This window comes from Ambystoma mexicanum, chromosome 11, assembly GCF_040938575.1.
Source record: "Ambystoma mexicanum isolate Mex_15411 chromosome 11, UKY_AmexF1_1, whole genome shotgun sequence".
NCBI lineage: Eukaryota > Metazoa > Chordata > Amphibia > Caudata > Ambystomatidae > Ambystoma > Ambystoma mexicanum.
Genome location: NC_090934.1, coordinates 1,240,560,044 through 1,240,575,866, shown reverse-complemented (window position 1 = coordinate 1,240,575,866; position 15,823 = coordinate 1,240,560,044). Strand labels below are relative to the sequence as shown.

General features: G+C 46.2%; 1 protein-coding gene across 4 annotated transcripts in view; it reads left to right on the top strand.

Moving 5' to 3' along the window:
• The window catches only part of ARIH1 (ariadne RBR E3 ubiquitin protein ligase 1), a 1,069,856-nt gene that overhangs the window by 741,554 nt on the left and 312,479 nt on the right, over positions 1-15,823 (top strand). For all 4 annotated transcript variants that reach the window (XM_069624621.1, XM_069624619.1, XM_069624620.1 and 1 more), the window contains exon 10: positions 105-235. In XM_069624621.1, coding sequence (XP_069480722.1) covers positions 105-235 — 131 coding nt within the window. The remainder of the gene's footprint in view (positions 1-104; positions 236-15,823) is intronic.

Here is a 15,823-nt window from a genome sequence, read left to right as displayed (position 1 = left end):
ATGTGTGCCCTCTCAAAGCACTGGTTATGTGTATGCACAAGGAGTGTATCGGGAGTCCTCAGATGTAATTTTACTAATGACCAACACTATTCTGTCTTCTGCAGGAATGCCCAAAATGCCATGTAACAATTGAAAAGGATGGAGGCTGCAATCATATGGTGTGCCGTAACCAGAACTGCAAAGCAGAGTTCTGCTGGGTGTGTCTAGGCCCCTGGGAGCCCCATGGATCTGCTTGGTAGGTTCTGAGCCATTGCTGCAGAGGTTGCAGCTTTTCCTTAAACCCAAAAATACTCATTTGTTCATGATTTTTACTAGAAGCAAAAATGGTATGCATCCTTTGTCACTAACTGCCCATTAATATTGGTAATGTTTCTGTTGGATGAAACACTGTGGGTTTTGCCTAAAGGCAAGATTGCAGACATTTCTTTGGGTTCCTCCACCTTGTATGAACACAGGGTTACAAAAGTATGAAATCGGTGCCTGTGAAAGTTGGACCACTGAACTTGAATGTAATCATTGTGCTATAAACCCTGGTACTCTATCCTCACCCCAATCTTGGGCTCAGTTGGTGGGGATAGTGAGGTAAGGAGTTTAGTTTGTTCTTAGATAGCGCACCTAACCCAAGGGTACCTGGGCGCTTTTGCTTGAATATGCAGCATGTTACATAATTACAATACATAGTATTACAATATCACAAACGTACAATAACCAGTATTCTGGGTAAACGATGGAACGATTAACAGTAGCAGTGATAAATTAGAGGACACTTAACAGCAGCTGACTTGGGTTACAGATCAGAGTCGAGACATGCCTAGTAAAACAGTGAGAGACAATTATATACAGTGAACTATATAGGTGAAGGTGGGACTTTTGATTACTATTAGGTTACAGTGGACGCCGAGCAAAGAGCCAGGCTTTTACTTTGGCTCTAAACAGCCAGAAGGAGGGTTCCGCTCTGATGTCTGGCGGGAGAGAGTTCCAGCATTTGGCCGCTAACACTGGGAAACTGGAGCCTTCCACAGTTTTCAGTTTGTATTTTGCGATATTGAGACGGTTGAGATAGAAGTATCGAGTAGGTCTGTCAGAATGGTTCCTTGAGAATTTGTCAGGTATTTTGGAACCGTGTTTGAGAGGCATTTGTGGGTGATGACTAGCGAACGTAGTGCGATTTTGTCACGCACTGGTAGCCACTGTGTGTCCCGTCTGATGGCTGAAATGTGATTAGAGCGTGGGATATTCAATGCCGATCTAAGGGCATTATTCTGTAGTACTTGTAGTCTATTTAGGTTCTGTGCCGAGGAGCCTAGGAATAGGGTGTTGCAATAGTCCAGCTTCGAGAGGATCAGCGATCTGGCTAACGTAATGCAGTTGTTGGTCGACAAGTAGGGTTTGCAGGCATTTATAAGTTTGTTAGTATAAGCTGTGGCTGAGGCTGTAATACTAACTTGTTTTTTGAGAGATAGCGTGGAATCCAAGTAAACCCCTAGCGTTTTGACAGGCAGGCAATTTTGATGATGTGCCCGTCAATGTTAAAGGACTTGTGGCGTTTGTCCAAATTATTAAAACGAACTTGTGAACTGATGATCAGAAGTTTAGTCTTGTTGTTTAGACAAAGGCTGTGCAGCCATCCAAGCTTGGATCTCAAGGTAAAAATCATTTACCATTTTGGAGTATTTATCATAGCAACCAGAGAGCGTGATGAGGACCTGTGTCTCTGCATAATTTGTTTAGGTGACACCCAGGTTGTCCAGACAATCAAAGATGAGCTTAGTAAAAATGGTAGAGTGTAGGCGATACGCATTATCCCTGCGGGACTCCACAACGGATAGGCACTGGGGGAGAAGACGCTGAAGGTGTGAAAGCCCTAATTCTATTTGAGAGGAAAGATTGGATCCAGTTAGCGGCATTAGGTGAGAAAGCTGCAGCTGAGGTTAGATGTTTTGTCAAGATCTGATGGTCGACCAGATCGAACGCTGCTGAAAGGTCTAGTAGTAGGAGGATGGCAAGCTTGCACTTGTCTTTGGTTTTATCCATATGGATTTTTAGATCTAGGAGAGTGGTTTCAGTGCGTGTCTTGGTCTAGAACCGGACTGTCGATAACCTATTGGTTATCTTCCAAATGTTTTTGGATTTGGAGATAGTCAGCTCAATCTAATATTTTTAGGAGAAAAAGTACTGTTATGGGTCTGTAATTGGCCGGTATATTAGGGTCTAGGTTGGGTTTTTTGAGAAGCGACATGACCCATGACTCTTTAAGCTTTTAAAGCAGGAGTTAATTAAGGGTGTTATGAAGGGTGCTAGTTCACTTGCTCCATCCTTGATTATCGCGGCTGGGCAAACATCTCCCTGGCAATTGGAGGGTTTGAGTCTCGAGATTTTCTACTTCTTTGGTGGTGACTGGAGAGAAGTGGAAAGGGATGCATGGTGGACATTGAGGATCAGGTCATTTGTGGTTGTTGGCACTCATAGCTAGGCAGTTTTTTAAAAAAATGTTTGCTTGTAATCAGCCCATTTTGTCTGAAAGAGCCTTTTGAATATTAGCACACCAGGCTGTATCTTTCATGCAAGTTTCCGTGGGAGGTGCGGGAGAGTCGAGTTCCCTTACTATGCTAAAGAGCTCTTTTGTACCTGACTTGCCATTCTGGATTCTAGTGTTATAGATTTCTCTTTTGGTGTTGAGAATAGCTACTTTGTAGGTAGTATCGAGTGTTTCTCCAGATAGTTTCAACAGATCTTTTTGCATTGCGGAGTAGTTTTAGGTCAGCTGTAAACCATTTATTTAAGTGGGCTGTAGGTTTAGCCTTTCTGAATTTTAGAGGTGCCATTTTGTTTAGTGCTTGTTCAAGGGTATTAATATACATTTCGACCAGCGAAGAAGGGTCCTTGTCTGAATTGTGTGGTAAGCTGGCAGTAGGCTCTAATAAGGGCCGTAAGTTGTCGAGTTATGTTGCTCTTATTACTGGACAGGGTTTGAGGAGCAATGGTCGTGCTGGTATTGAGGCGGCCATTCTTCGGTATGGAGAAGGTAATGCAACGGTGGTCAGACCAGGCACACAGTGCATTGTTGAGGATTGTGGTGGTGCAATTAAGGTCTGCCAACCAGTCAAAAGTTCTACCTTTGTTGTGAGTGGGTTCATTAATGCAGAGTTTGAAACCTATTGGAATAATGGTGTTTTCAATGATGGTGGCATTTATATATTTAGGGTCATGTAGGCCTAAATTAAAATCTCCCAACTGGATTTGTGAGCCAAGTTTAGTATTTTGGGTCAAGAGGAATGTAATATCTTCCTCGAAGGAGGAAATGGGGGCAGGGGGCCGATAGATAAGATGGAGTAGTAAGGTATGGGTAGCTGTGAGAGTAAGTTTAACTGAAAGGAGTTCAGCTGATTGGGGGGTGGGAGGGGAGTGCTGGCAAATTCTCCAGTGACTGTCTGCTCGGATAATTGTATAGTTGTCTGGGAGGGCTAAAGATATGGTGGGACCTACAGCTGGGAATAACCGGGCTTCTGTTATGGCAAGGAAGTCTAGTTGGTTGGTGGAGATGAAATCGGCAATGTCGAGAGCATGGGCTACCAAGGACCGAGCATTGATAAGGGCTCCTTTGATGGTTGGTGTGACTGAAGGTGGAGCTTCTGGTAGTAGGGTAGAGGCTGTGAGTGGGGGGGGGGGTGTAATGGGGTTGGGACTCAGTGATGGGGATAGTGATTGGTGCGATAGCGGACCTGTTCGTATCCTGTTGAGTGGCTGGGCTAGTTTTTAACTTGTGTAAGAAGCGAGATCCTAATCTTGCATTCCTCATAAGTGAGCACAGGACAAGTGGTGTTGGTGGCATTCAGGTGGGGTGAGCGGGCAGGAGGCACTGGGGTTGAAGGGCATGTTGGGATCAGCAGGCAGCGAGTCAGGCTGGATGGAAGGTAGGAACTTTGTTGGCGTTATGGTATGGAACAGGGCTAGGAGGGTAGCCATGGTGAGCGTTACTCTTCGTAGAGTGGCCATTTAAGCAAGGGTGGGAAGTACGGAAGTTCTGATTCGTATGATACAGCACAGGTCTGGTATAGGGGATACTAGGCACACAGCAATAGACTTGGACAGTCTTATAAAGGGTGTAGAGCAATGCTAGGCAAAATAGTCAACACAATAGGCTACGGAATAGGATGCTAGGCACAGGAGGTAGCACAATAGAGTAACAGTGTGGACTAAATATTGAAGCACAGGAGATGCAATATACAGTCATAGACTAGGAGCAGTGCTAGGCATTATAAGCAACACAGTAGGCTACACAGTCGAATGAACATTGGGTGCCATAGGTAACAATAGGCAGCAACAGTGTGGACTAAATATTGAAGCACAGGAGATGTTATACACAGGGTCATAGACTAGGAACAGTGCTGGGCAGAACAGGCAACATAGTAGGCTATACAGTAAGAAGCTGGGGAGAATGGGTAAAGCAGTAGGCCAAGGCGGCCTGGTAGGTAAGGCAAAACCGAACTAAACAAAGAGTGCAATACAATAGGCTGGGCAATGGAAGGTACTTGGCACAATGGGCAACATAGTGAGGCATAATTACTACAAGGACACCCTTGACCTACTAAGTGGCATGTTGACTGAATGCTACACTATATATAAAATAGTGGTAACGTTGCCTCTGTTACAATGGCAGCATGTAGTAGCCAAGGTTGTACACTAGCAGTGGTTCAGTTGCAGTATGAGCTAGGCAGGCTTAATAAGGGTAGAAGAAAGTGAGCGAGAATTACTGAACAATCATGGATTATGACTGGATGAGATTTTAGAACCCTCCATTTTATTTTTACCCTCCATAACTGATAGTTCATTTACCACCACCACCACCTGAAGTAGTGACTCGGGCATCTGTTAGCTTGCATGGATACCTGCCAGTCAAATTTCCCCTGCCCCCTCCAACAAACCTCTTGCACGCACTTTCCAGCCAGCAAGCCCAAACGGTCCAGTACTAAAACCATTAGCGGGTGTACAATAATGCTTCTTCACCTGACACTAATGTTTTTCGCATATACCCTCTTTGGCACACCAGTTTTTAAGTTACACAAACTGGTTAAAATGTAATGCTTAAAATTGAAAGACGTTCTAAGTAGATAATGAAATGGTGGTGTTGGAGCCAATACACTGAACGAATGAGGCAAATGGGTAATATTTGCAAAAGGCCATAGTTCACAGGAAAAAGTAGAAAATCTGTTCCATCGTGTCACAACAAATGTACAGTGAAGAACGGTAGCGTTTTTAAGCAGATGTTTCGGATTGGGAATAGCTGATCAAGATTTTAATGCAGAATAGCCACACCTCAGTCTCCTTTTCCACGTCGACGGGAACGAGCCAAATTCACCAGCGCTCCTGGGTTTGGCTTTGGCCATGTAATTCCACGCACGGATACTTCTTCTCTTCTGTCTTTTTATCATTCAAGTACTAGGTCCTCCAAGGCGTCACACTCCTCCCTGGCGCATGTCGACTTCTATAGGGTTCAGCAGGTGTAGATCCTGCGATGGGCTCTTTCCAACTTCAGACACCCACGCCCTCTGCCTATATAGCCTTGGCCCAGACCATGGCTGGCAAGCTTGTACCACGTGCAACATGCTTTGTTCGAGGTCTCTGAAGAACAGACTAGCCAGATGGAGGGAGCTCTTCAAGAGATCACTTCCAGAGGACCTGAAGGACTTTGTCTATCATCGATCCAGGCCCAAGGTAGGGCTGCTCTTTTCCACGGCACCCCGCAAGGGAGACTCCTTCCCAAGGGCTCACCCACGCGGGAGGGACCGCTCAGGTCCTCATACCAGCAAGAGTACCAAGGCTACTTCAGCTACTGGCTGGCGTGGCGAGGGATCTGTGGATCCTCCCGGTGATGGTGCTGAGGGACCAGAAAGGTTATTTTGCCGAGTCTTCACCCGAGGGGCTACGCCCTAGTACCAGCAACATGTCCGAGGGTGCGCCTAAACGCAGCTTTACCAGCGTATCCGTCGAGGGCGAAAAGTCTACCAGGTCACGGCCTGAGGAGCAGGAGAGGCCTCATGATCCACACTGGGGAGTCCTGGGCGAGGCTGGGCCCAGTGAGCCAAGCAACTGCTTCAGCAAAACAAAACATTTTCGGCAGAGGGCGCTGTGCCCGAGGTTGTGGCGTCGATGTCCCTCGACGGTCTCCGTAGCGCGTCAACGTCACCAGTCTTATAGTTGCTTGTGCCGCGTTCATTGGCTTCAGTTCAGTTTTTCCGATAGCTTTGCACTAGAGTTAACGGTGCGCTTCATTTTTTCCTCAGAGAAAATGTTTTCTTCAACCCCTTCCACTCCTAAGACGGGGTTTAAAAAGTGTCGACACTGGTTCCAAAATGTCGATCACGGACCCTCGCCATGCCTGCCTTTGGTGCCTGGGTTTGGACCAGCGACTGTGGCTACTGTCAATCGGTAACAGAGAAAGCTCTTAGAGAACGAAAAAGGTAAAATAGCAGAGAGTGAGAAGCTTTGAGGGCCTCTTTGAAGGCTGCTCATAAGAAGCATAGAAAGTCTGGCGCGTCGAGAGTCTCCGATAAACATAAATAATCAGTGATCTCGATCTAGGAGTATATCGAGTCGTTCCTCTGCGTCGTCTTAGAAGATGAAGAGGAGACCTAGATCTCCTTCTCTCCTTCCTCTTCGTCAGATACATCTACCGAGATGGTAAGATGTCCGACTAAGTTGGATTCCCCTAGGAAATGGTATGAATTCAGGAAACAAATGATGAAAGTCTTTGAGAATGCGGCACAACCCCCTCAAAGAAACCTTGTAAGAGCCAGACCCTGGTCGCTACCTTGGACGATGCAGGAGAGTCAAACTACTAAGGCCAAGTCCAGTAGTAAAGCGGAAACTGGACGATCTCTACCCGACGTTAAAACGTCGAGTGCGCCTCGAGATTCAAGTGATTTCCCTGTAATGGCTAAAAAGCATAAATCATCGAAGCACTCGACAAGTTCATCGACGCCCAAGGAGAAATCGGCTACTTTATCGAAGTTGTCATTGATTTTGAAGAATCCTTCAATTCCATCGAGGCAAATTCCAGAACAGGAAAAAAGGTATACACCTTTACCTAAATCAGACTTTAAATCCATGTCTTCTATATTTGAGGAACAAAGTGCCTCAGAGGAAGACATTTATCCTTTTGGAGTAAAATGTGATACTAGAAATGTAACAGATGAATTGATTGACCCAGAGTCAAGATTGAGACCTGTGTGATGCTCTTCACCAGTGGCATTAATACGTCACCGGAGTTAGTTTCAAAAACCTAATCCTGCAGAACATGCAGATTCCGGGTATAGGAACTTGATGAACAGAGTTGTTGAATATATGGGTTGGGGCCGGTCTTTACAAACCTTTGAACAAGATGATATGACCGATATCCTGGACCTGGGCCCCCAAAAGGACCCAGTTCTTCCCTTTCATAGGGCTCTTTAAAGAACAGCGGTTACAAATGGAGTCTGTTGCAGCAGTCAATGAAGACTTAACTAAAAAATATAGGCCATCAAGCAGTGACCCTGATTTTCTGAGTAAACACCCTACACCAGAAAGTCTAGTGTTACAAGCCGCTACTTCCACAAGACAGCTTATCCATCTATCCCCCAACCCCTGCCCCCCACATAGAGGATAAAAAGGTGGACGCTTGGGCCCGCAAGGTATTTTACTCAGGCAGTATGGCCCTTAAATCAGCAAATGCTACCTGTACCCTTCCAGTTTTACCCATACCCTGTGGGATTGCATAAAGGCGGCGGCTGAACATATTCCAAAAGGCGAAGAAAGGGAAGGCTTTCTCAATATTGTGAAAGATGGTAAGGAGGCAGTGAGGGAATGTCTCCAATCTGGATTGGATACTGTTGACAGTATCAGCAGATCCATGGCTGCAAGCACAGTACTCCGTAGATTTGCGTGGTTGAGGAAGTCGGGGTTTGCACCAGACATGCAGGTTAGGCTACTCAGCATGCCTTTCGGTGGCTTGAGGCTGTTCAGCAGTAAAGCTGATGAGAGCTTAGAAAAACTGCAGACCTCCAAGGCGGCGGCTAAGTCCCTTAGCGCCTCTATTCGACAGCCTCAAAAACCTTATTCGGCCTCATCTTCATGGAGAGGTCATTCTTTTCGATACTATTACTCATTTGGTAGAGGAAGTGGACTGGCCGCACAGAAAGGTAGAAGAAATTTCCCTCATAGTGGATGAGGAAGAGGTGCGAAATCGGCCTCAGTAGCGGCATCTTTGCCCTCAGCTGCTCCTGCAGCCGCCTCCAAATCTGAGACCTTAGCACACAAGAACCCAGTGGGAGGCAGAATCTCACAGCATCTGAACGAATGGCGGGGCATTACTTCAGATGCTTGGGCACTGAAAACAGTAGCTCAAGCTTACTGCCTTCCCTTCCTAAAAAGGCCTCAGGACAATCCACTGGAAGCCAACTGTCAAAATTCCAGATCCGCTCCTTTTGCAGGAAATTTTGACCCTGCTAGAGAAAGGTGCAATATAACATGTACGTGTAGCGGAGAGGAACAAGGGTTGGTACTGCCCTTACACCAAACAAAACGTGAACGGTGCGCCACTGCATGCATCTACTCGGAACAGTGGTGTCATGCATACCCCTAGTCCCGCACTGCATGCTTCACATGAGGCCGCTGCAAGAATTCCTGGTGTCAAACTGGTCCTAAGTAACTGGATCATGAGGGGGTGGGGGACAAGTTGTAGATCGGTCCTAGACTGTTCTCGCGACTGCAATGGTGGACCAACTGGGCCGATGTCTGCAAACGGAAGACGTTTCAGGAGCAGACGCCCAACAAAATGCTGGTAACAGATGCCTCCCTGCAAGGGTGAGGTGCACATGTGGATCAGAGGCACATAGGACACCTCGGGAGTCGTCCCTCCATATAAATGTGCTCTAGCTCAAAGTGGTTCGGTGGGTGCTCGGATTATTCCTCCCAATACGGAAGGGCCAGACCGTCCAAGTGGTAACGGACAATAACGCCACAATGTATTATCTGCAGAAGGGGTTGGGGGGGGGGGTCCAATACTTTGACCAAGGAGTCCCAACTGACCAGCCATTGGGCCATTGCCCACAGTATCAGCATTTAAGCATTCCCATGTGTTGGAGAGTTCCTTATAGGTGCTAAAATCCTCCCACCTTAGAGACCCACAGCTCTTTTGCTGGACTCAAGACTTTTTAATTTTAATCCTGGTGTGAGTGAGACCTTACTCATGTTTTTTCACTGTTTTTGGAATCTGACGAACTCCATGGCCATCTGCTTTTTGTATGGTGATGCACAGCACCTTCAGTGCAGTGTCAGAGAAATCTTTTTTGATTTCTCTAAAGGTTAACTACCCTTTCTTGTGTGAACTACAGTTCCCAAGAATAGTAAAATGAAATGGGCTTTACTTACCTTTTCTCTTTGTACGCACACACCATCGTGCCTAGTAGCCCCTTATCCAACTCTCTCATGTAACATTGTTGTTAGCTTCCATACTTTAAATGGCTGGTGGCAGTGGTTTAATTTTTCCTACCGTTGTGCTTTTCTACCGCCGGCTGGGCCCTTGGCTGCAGCACAGTACCCATGGGTGACCATTTTGTCTAAATGTCCATGGTTGTCTTTTTTTCGCCATTATCTGTTTGTGAGGTCTTTCTTGGGTTTTACTGTGTGACAGGTTGGACCCCTTTGTCTTGCCTTTGGCGGGTTTCAACCCTGAAGCCCGCCCCTGGCTGCAGTCTGTCTGTAAGGACAGGATGTGAGGGAGGGTCCTGAAACTCCCCTGTCCTTTGGCACTAGGAATGCCTGAATGAAACTAGTCCTGATTGTTTGGCTGTCCTTTCAGGACAGCCACCCTGTTGTGCGATTGACAGCCTAGGCTTTGCATGAATGGAAGAAACCTGCTTAAAAGGAGAGGGTTTTGGGACTACAGGCACAGTCCACCACTGGGAGAAAGACCTGACGAAGAAACCGTGAACTAAGCTTGCTTCAACCTCCTGGACCTCTGAATTGCCCGGTGAAGCCCTGCTGCTGTGCTGAGCTCCTTTTTCACCTCGACAGAAGCTCTGGACGGAACAACTTCTCTCCTTTGGTTTTGTGGGACCAACTAACCCCCAGACGAACTCCACTGGACCCCCATCCCCAACTTGCTGTGCCTCTCTGTTGCTTCGGAAGCCCAATGCCAGGGGTCGAGTGTCTGTAGTCGAGTGCAGTGTGTGCCACGGAATGAATCCTGCTAGAAGCTCCAGCAGACTCTTAAGGACCATCAAGAAGCGGGACCTCCAGATCCAGACTCCCTTCAACAGAGTGCAGGACCGAGGGAGCAAAGAGTCCAACAAGTACCCAAGATCCACAACGGTGCTGTTTGCGAAGCGCTGAAACCAGGAAGTACCGCTAAAGCAATAAGAGCCTGTAGCTGCCCATGATTTTCCAAGTACCGCCTCAGGAGCCCTCCAGACGTCCTCCCTCTTGTCCCCACGACTGAGGCTCAGGAACAAGGGTCTGCACCGCTGTAGCAAGACAGAATCCAGCTGGACCACTCTTCTTCAAACCTGAGGTACTTACCTAATGGTCTTTAAGCCGCACTCTTCTCAGTTTGGAATTGCATTTGCTTACCTTTGTGGAATTGATTCCAACTCTTTTCAGTCTTAACAGCTTGTGACCCTAAGTCATTTTTCTAACACATTTTTTAACTGAAGCTATACCCAGGCCACTGCATCCAGCCAGTATGACCAGCCTTAAAATGCATTAGCAGTGGGAAACGGATGGAAACTCTCGACCAGGTAAGCATACTTGCTTATCCTCAAAATCGAGCAGCTCGGGAACAGGGGTTCCCCTACATATTCCTTCACTCATAGGGCCTGGCTTCTGCCAGCCCACCAATCCCATTAGCGGATTTAAAACAAAGTGATTGGCAGCCAGCTAATCTGGTTGGCCTTGCACTCTGGCCCATCTCCTCAGGGAGTATAATTCATTTATTTGCATTTTTAAAGCGCTCACACAGCCCCCGGGCATCGAGGCGCTGTAACAGGAATTGCGTTTTTTTTTTTTTTTTTTTTTTTAGTTGCGTAATTATTTTTGTCTTAGTTGTGTATTTATAATGCGCTTAAATACCCAGAGGTTTCTGACCCGGGGATCGATCCTGTGTTGCTTAGTGTCGTCGTTCTTCCAAGGAGAACACGTTGCCGGTGAGCTATCCTCCCTTGCTAGACCGCCTGGCCAAACCCATTCCAAACCACCTTGGAGGCTGCCATCTTGCATTCACAAAGAATGCCCATTTTGAGGCCTGCATAGTGGTTTCCCTGAGGTCCCCTAAACAAAATGGCAGAGAATAGGACTTACAAAGACCCATTTAGTACACCAATGGCTACCATTTTAATGCGGTACATTGTTGATTTATTGTGCGCACCGGACCCTGAGGTAGCAGGGCGCATTTGACAAGAGGGCTTACAGCTTGGTTACAGAAGTTACAATATACAGAGCATGGACAGAACAAATTTCCTTGGCTCCACAGGGTGGAGGTAGGGCAGTAAAGTACATATACACAACGGTTACAAAAGTTATAAATGTGCGGAGCATGGTAAAAGCAATTCTCTTAGCTCCACAGGTGAAGGTAAGGGCAGTGAAGTACATATACAAAACAGTACGCAGACAGCAGGTCATCATATAGCTGACGTTTACAGGATAGCAAATCTATATTGGGTACAGTACATGTGGTGGGTACGTGGGGAGAGTGCGGGTTGCACCGCATTCTCAATGAGCCATTTTATTGTGTTCTTTCTGAATTTGTTGAACGTTTGGTCAGATCTCAGCGTGTGAGGTAGGGAGTTCCACAATTGAGCTGCCCTGACTGGGAAGCTGGACCCTCCAATAGTGCACAGTTTAAATCTAGGCACTAGAAGGCAGTTGGGACTGACTGTTCTTGTTGGTATGTGGAAATGTTTCTGGTAAAACATTCTGTTAGGTAGCGCGGGGCTTTGTTTAAGCATTTGTGGATGAGGGAGGCAGATTTGAGGTTAATTTTTTCCTGGGTAGAGAGCCATTTGTGTTTCCGTCTTATTTCAGAAATATGTACGCTTCTGGGAATACTTGGGGCCGCTCCGAGTGCATTATTTTGGAGAACTTGTATTCTGTTGGTTTGTTTAGTTGCCCCTATGTTGAGGGAGTTGAAATAATCTAATTTTGATAGGATAAGCGCTCTGGAGAGGATTAGGCAACTCATCTGATAGGAATTGTTTCCCGGCTCGTATTAATTTACACGTATAGGCTGTGGATGAGGCCAGTGAGTTTACCTGTTTGGTGAGGGATAGGGTCGAGTCAAGGTATAAACCTAGCGTTTTTACTTCTTTAGCGACCTTGATAGTGTTCCCATCGATGAATGCTGAGTAATTTGGGTTGAGTTTAGAGATGCGAGCAGCGGTACCCATGATGATGAGCTCCGTTTTGTCATCGTTCAGACATAGGCCATGGTTGGCCATCCATGCCTGAACGATGCTCTAGACTCTGTTCACCAAGGCCAGATGTTCCCCATAATCCCCAGTAAGTGGTAGGAGAATCTGGGTATCGTCTGCGTAGTTGGTACAGGTAATACCCAGATTATCAAGATCGTCAAAGTGGGGCTTGGTGAAAATGTTGTAGAGTGTAGGCGATGCACAAGATCCCTGGGGCACTCCACACGTAATGGGTATTGGGTCTGCTGCCGCCAAGGGGGAGAATACCCTCATGGTCCTGTCACTGAAGAATGACTGTATCCAGACTATAGCCTCCTCTGAGAAGTGGGCCGCAGAATCCAGGCGATTACACAGGACTCTCTGGTCCACCAAGTCAAAGGCGGCTGAGAGGTCTAGTAGGAGGAGGAGTGCTAGTTTACCCTCATCTCGGAGTGAGTCTATTTGGGCCTTTAAATCGATAAGGGCAGTCTCTGTACCATGTTGAGGGCAGAAACCAGATTGGCGGGTGCCAAGGAGATGGTTCACCTCGAGGAAGTTCTGAATTTGGGTGTATGCTACTTTATCTAGTATTTTTAGTAAGAATGGCACTGTGGTGATGGGCCTGTAGTTTATGGAATGTTGGGGTCCAATGTTTGTTTTTTCAGAAGGGGGGAATACCCAGGATTACTTTAGGTTGCGCGGGATGGTGCCAGTAGTAAAGGAGGCATTAATAAGTTTGGTGATGAAGGGAGCTAGATCTCTAGCAGCGTCATTGATCAGTTGTGCTGGGCATTGGTCACCTTTGCAATTGGATGGCTTAAGTCCAAGAATGGTTTTCTATACTTGGATCACTGAGACCTTAGAGAAGTTGAATTGGGTGAGTTCTTTGGGTTTAGGTATTGGTGTTTTTGTTCGGGGGAATTGGGGATTGGGATGATGAGGCTTTTTTTAGAGCAATTTTTGTTTGGAGGTTGGCTACTTTGTTGGTTAGTGCTAACTGTATATTTGTGCACCAGGTTTTATCCTTAATGGAGTCGTCCTGTACTGCAATAGGGGTTTCCAATTCTTTTAGAATAGAGAAGAGCTCCTTCATACTGGAATTGGCTTGGGTAATTCTATTGTTATACGTTTCTTGTTTGGCCAGGGTGATATCCTTTTTGTATTGTGTTGAGATATTTATTAGATTACTTTTATTTTCTGCGGTAGGATGTAGCTTCCATACCGTTTCACATTTTCTTTTCTGAAGTCTTAGGTTTTTTAGGTGGGGTGTAAACCAAGAGTTAAGATGCTCTTTTGGTTTACTGTTCCTAGGTTTAAGTGGAGCAGTGCTGTCGAGGGCTGTGGTCATAGCTTTATTGAATTCCTCCACTAGCAGGCCTGGGTCAGTATGGTCTTGTAAGGAGTTAAGATTAGGTAGAATATGGGGCACGATATTGTCTGCTGTGATATTTTTCTCGTTTCTAGTTAATGTAGGTGCGGCGAGGGGGAGTGTTAGAGTGGTGGGTCTTCATTGACCTTCACCCCTGGTGAAGCGAAAACTAAATAGAAGTTGCCACCGGCTTACCCCATAAAACAAATGTAGGGTGATAAAATCACCCTAGGGCTGAAATGGGGTACCTGGGATGCACCCCTGGAACTGAATACCTTATAGGCAACACAATCCTATACCTTAAGGAAAAAAGGATGTAGTGACAGGGGGACTTCAGCAGAAGTCCTTCTGACCACCGGGGGGGGTTTCCGAGGGGGTGCAAAAAAGACTAGTGGTCCATTAAATGAGACTGCAGACCCCAATAATTGAACGCTGGCCTAACAATGGTCTTAAAGGAATAGTGCGCTCAAAAATGTTGTTGTCCCAAGCGTTTGGTCATGTGGTTTTAAGCAAACTGTGATTGATCGTAAAAAAACATTTCCTATGCACCATACCTTAGTTTTCTGCACTTTTACTCATGCAAAATCATTGAGCTGGGCGTGGCTATCTTGTGCCAATCTTATCCGTGTCTCGATCGCCCTAAGTTCAAGTGCCCTCACGGTACTAACTCAGATGACCCGCCCCCTGAAGCTGACATCACTATTCCTAGCGATACTCTCCACCTATTTTCATGACGTTGGTGGGCAGCGTAGCCCAATAGAATAGAAAACAATAGTTTTAAAGGAAACCTCAATACTCTGCAATTTACAATGTGCTTTTTTCACAAAAAAAACTCTGAGAACATCTGCCGATTTCGAATTGCCACCAGTTTTTTAATGTCCTTGGGTTAGAGTATCAAAACTTGATCATGGGGCACACAGCGTTCCTTTCAGGAGAAGATGCGCATTTGAATCGCAAGGCTTCAGCATCAGTTTCTTGCTAGACCACCGTAAATGAGGACAGGTTTCCCCTTGCCGCTGGTACCGCCAAAGGGCATACCAGTCCCGGGCGATCTTCCCACATCAGCATAATGGAAATCCATCTGTTTCGCCGTATCTGCCACTGCTGCCTGAAGAAAGCATCTTTCGGTATCTGGAACCAATGGCATTCACAGACTGGCAAAATGTAGCTATGTAGAAAACATAATATATTTTAGTAGCATTTCTTTATTCAAATGGATCAATTTACCCTGTAATTCTGCACCGGCTGAAACCTAATAACTAACACAAACCACAAACAATGGAAACACAGAAAACCTTGGGGAAAGTTTGAGTCTACAATGTGCTTGAGAGGTGGTTAGCGGTGTGGAGTATGTATAGCTCCCAATGGGATGCGTGAGCTGACAGAAAAATTTGAACAACACATAGACAGCATTATAACGGAATATTTGCAAAGAACTTGGCTTTGGTGACCCTAAGTTCCCTGGGGGAACCCCGACATGGACTCCATGCTCAGTGTGCTCAGAGAGGCACAGGTCCACTTCACCGATAAGTCACAACAAGGCTGAAACACGTGTATAGCGTGGCTGTAGGTACTCTTGTTCAGAATGGAATTGCCATAGCATTTCGGTGAAGGGCTGCCCATGTGGCAGGGACAAAGACTTGTATGCAAATGATTATTTCCCATCTGTGAAAGGTAGATTGAACAAAAGGCGATGGCTGCGGACACTCGGTGTGAAAAAACATAACAGGGTGTCATGCCATGTTCTTTCGAGAGGGGCACCTGCTACCTTTTTAAAAAAAATTTAACGGAACTGCCAACATCAAATTTTGACAAGCGAACCAAGTCCCCTTGGAAAATGTTCTCACCCGGCTCATCCAATAATACGTTGATAGCACAACTGATATGCCATGGAATGAAGTGGTTTAGATGTCACTAGCCTGCATACAGGTTGTGTTTGTGGATCGTCGATGAATAATCATCACAATATGCTCCAAATAACCCCTAACAATGTAAGCAAGAAATACTGGTCAGAAAATGAAACCTTTACTCG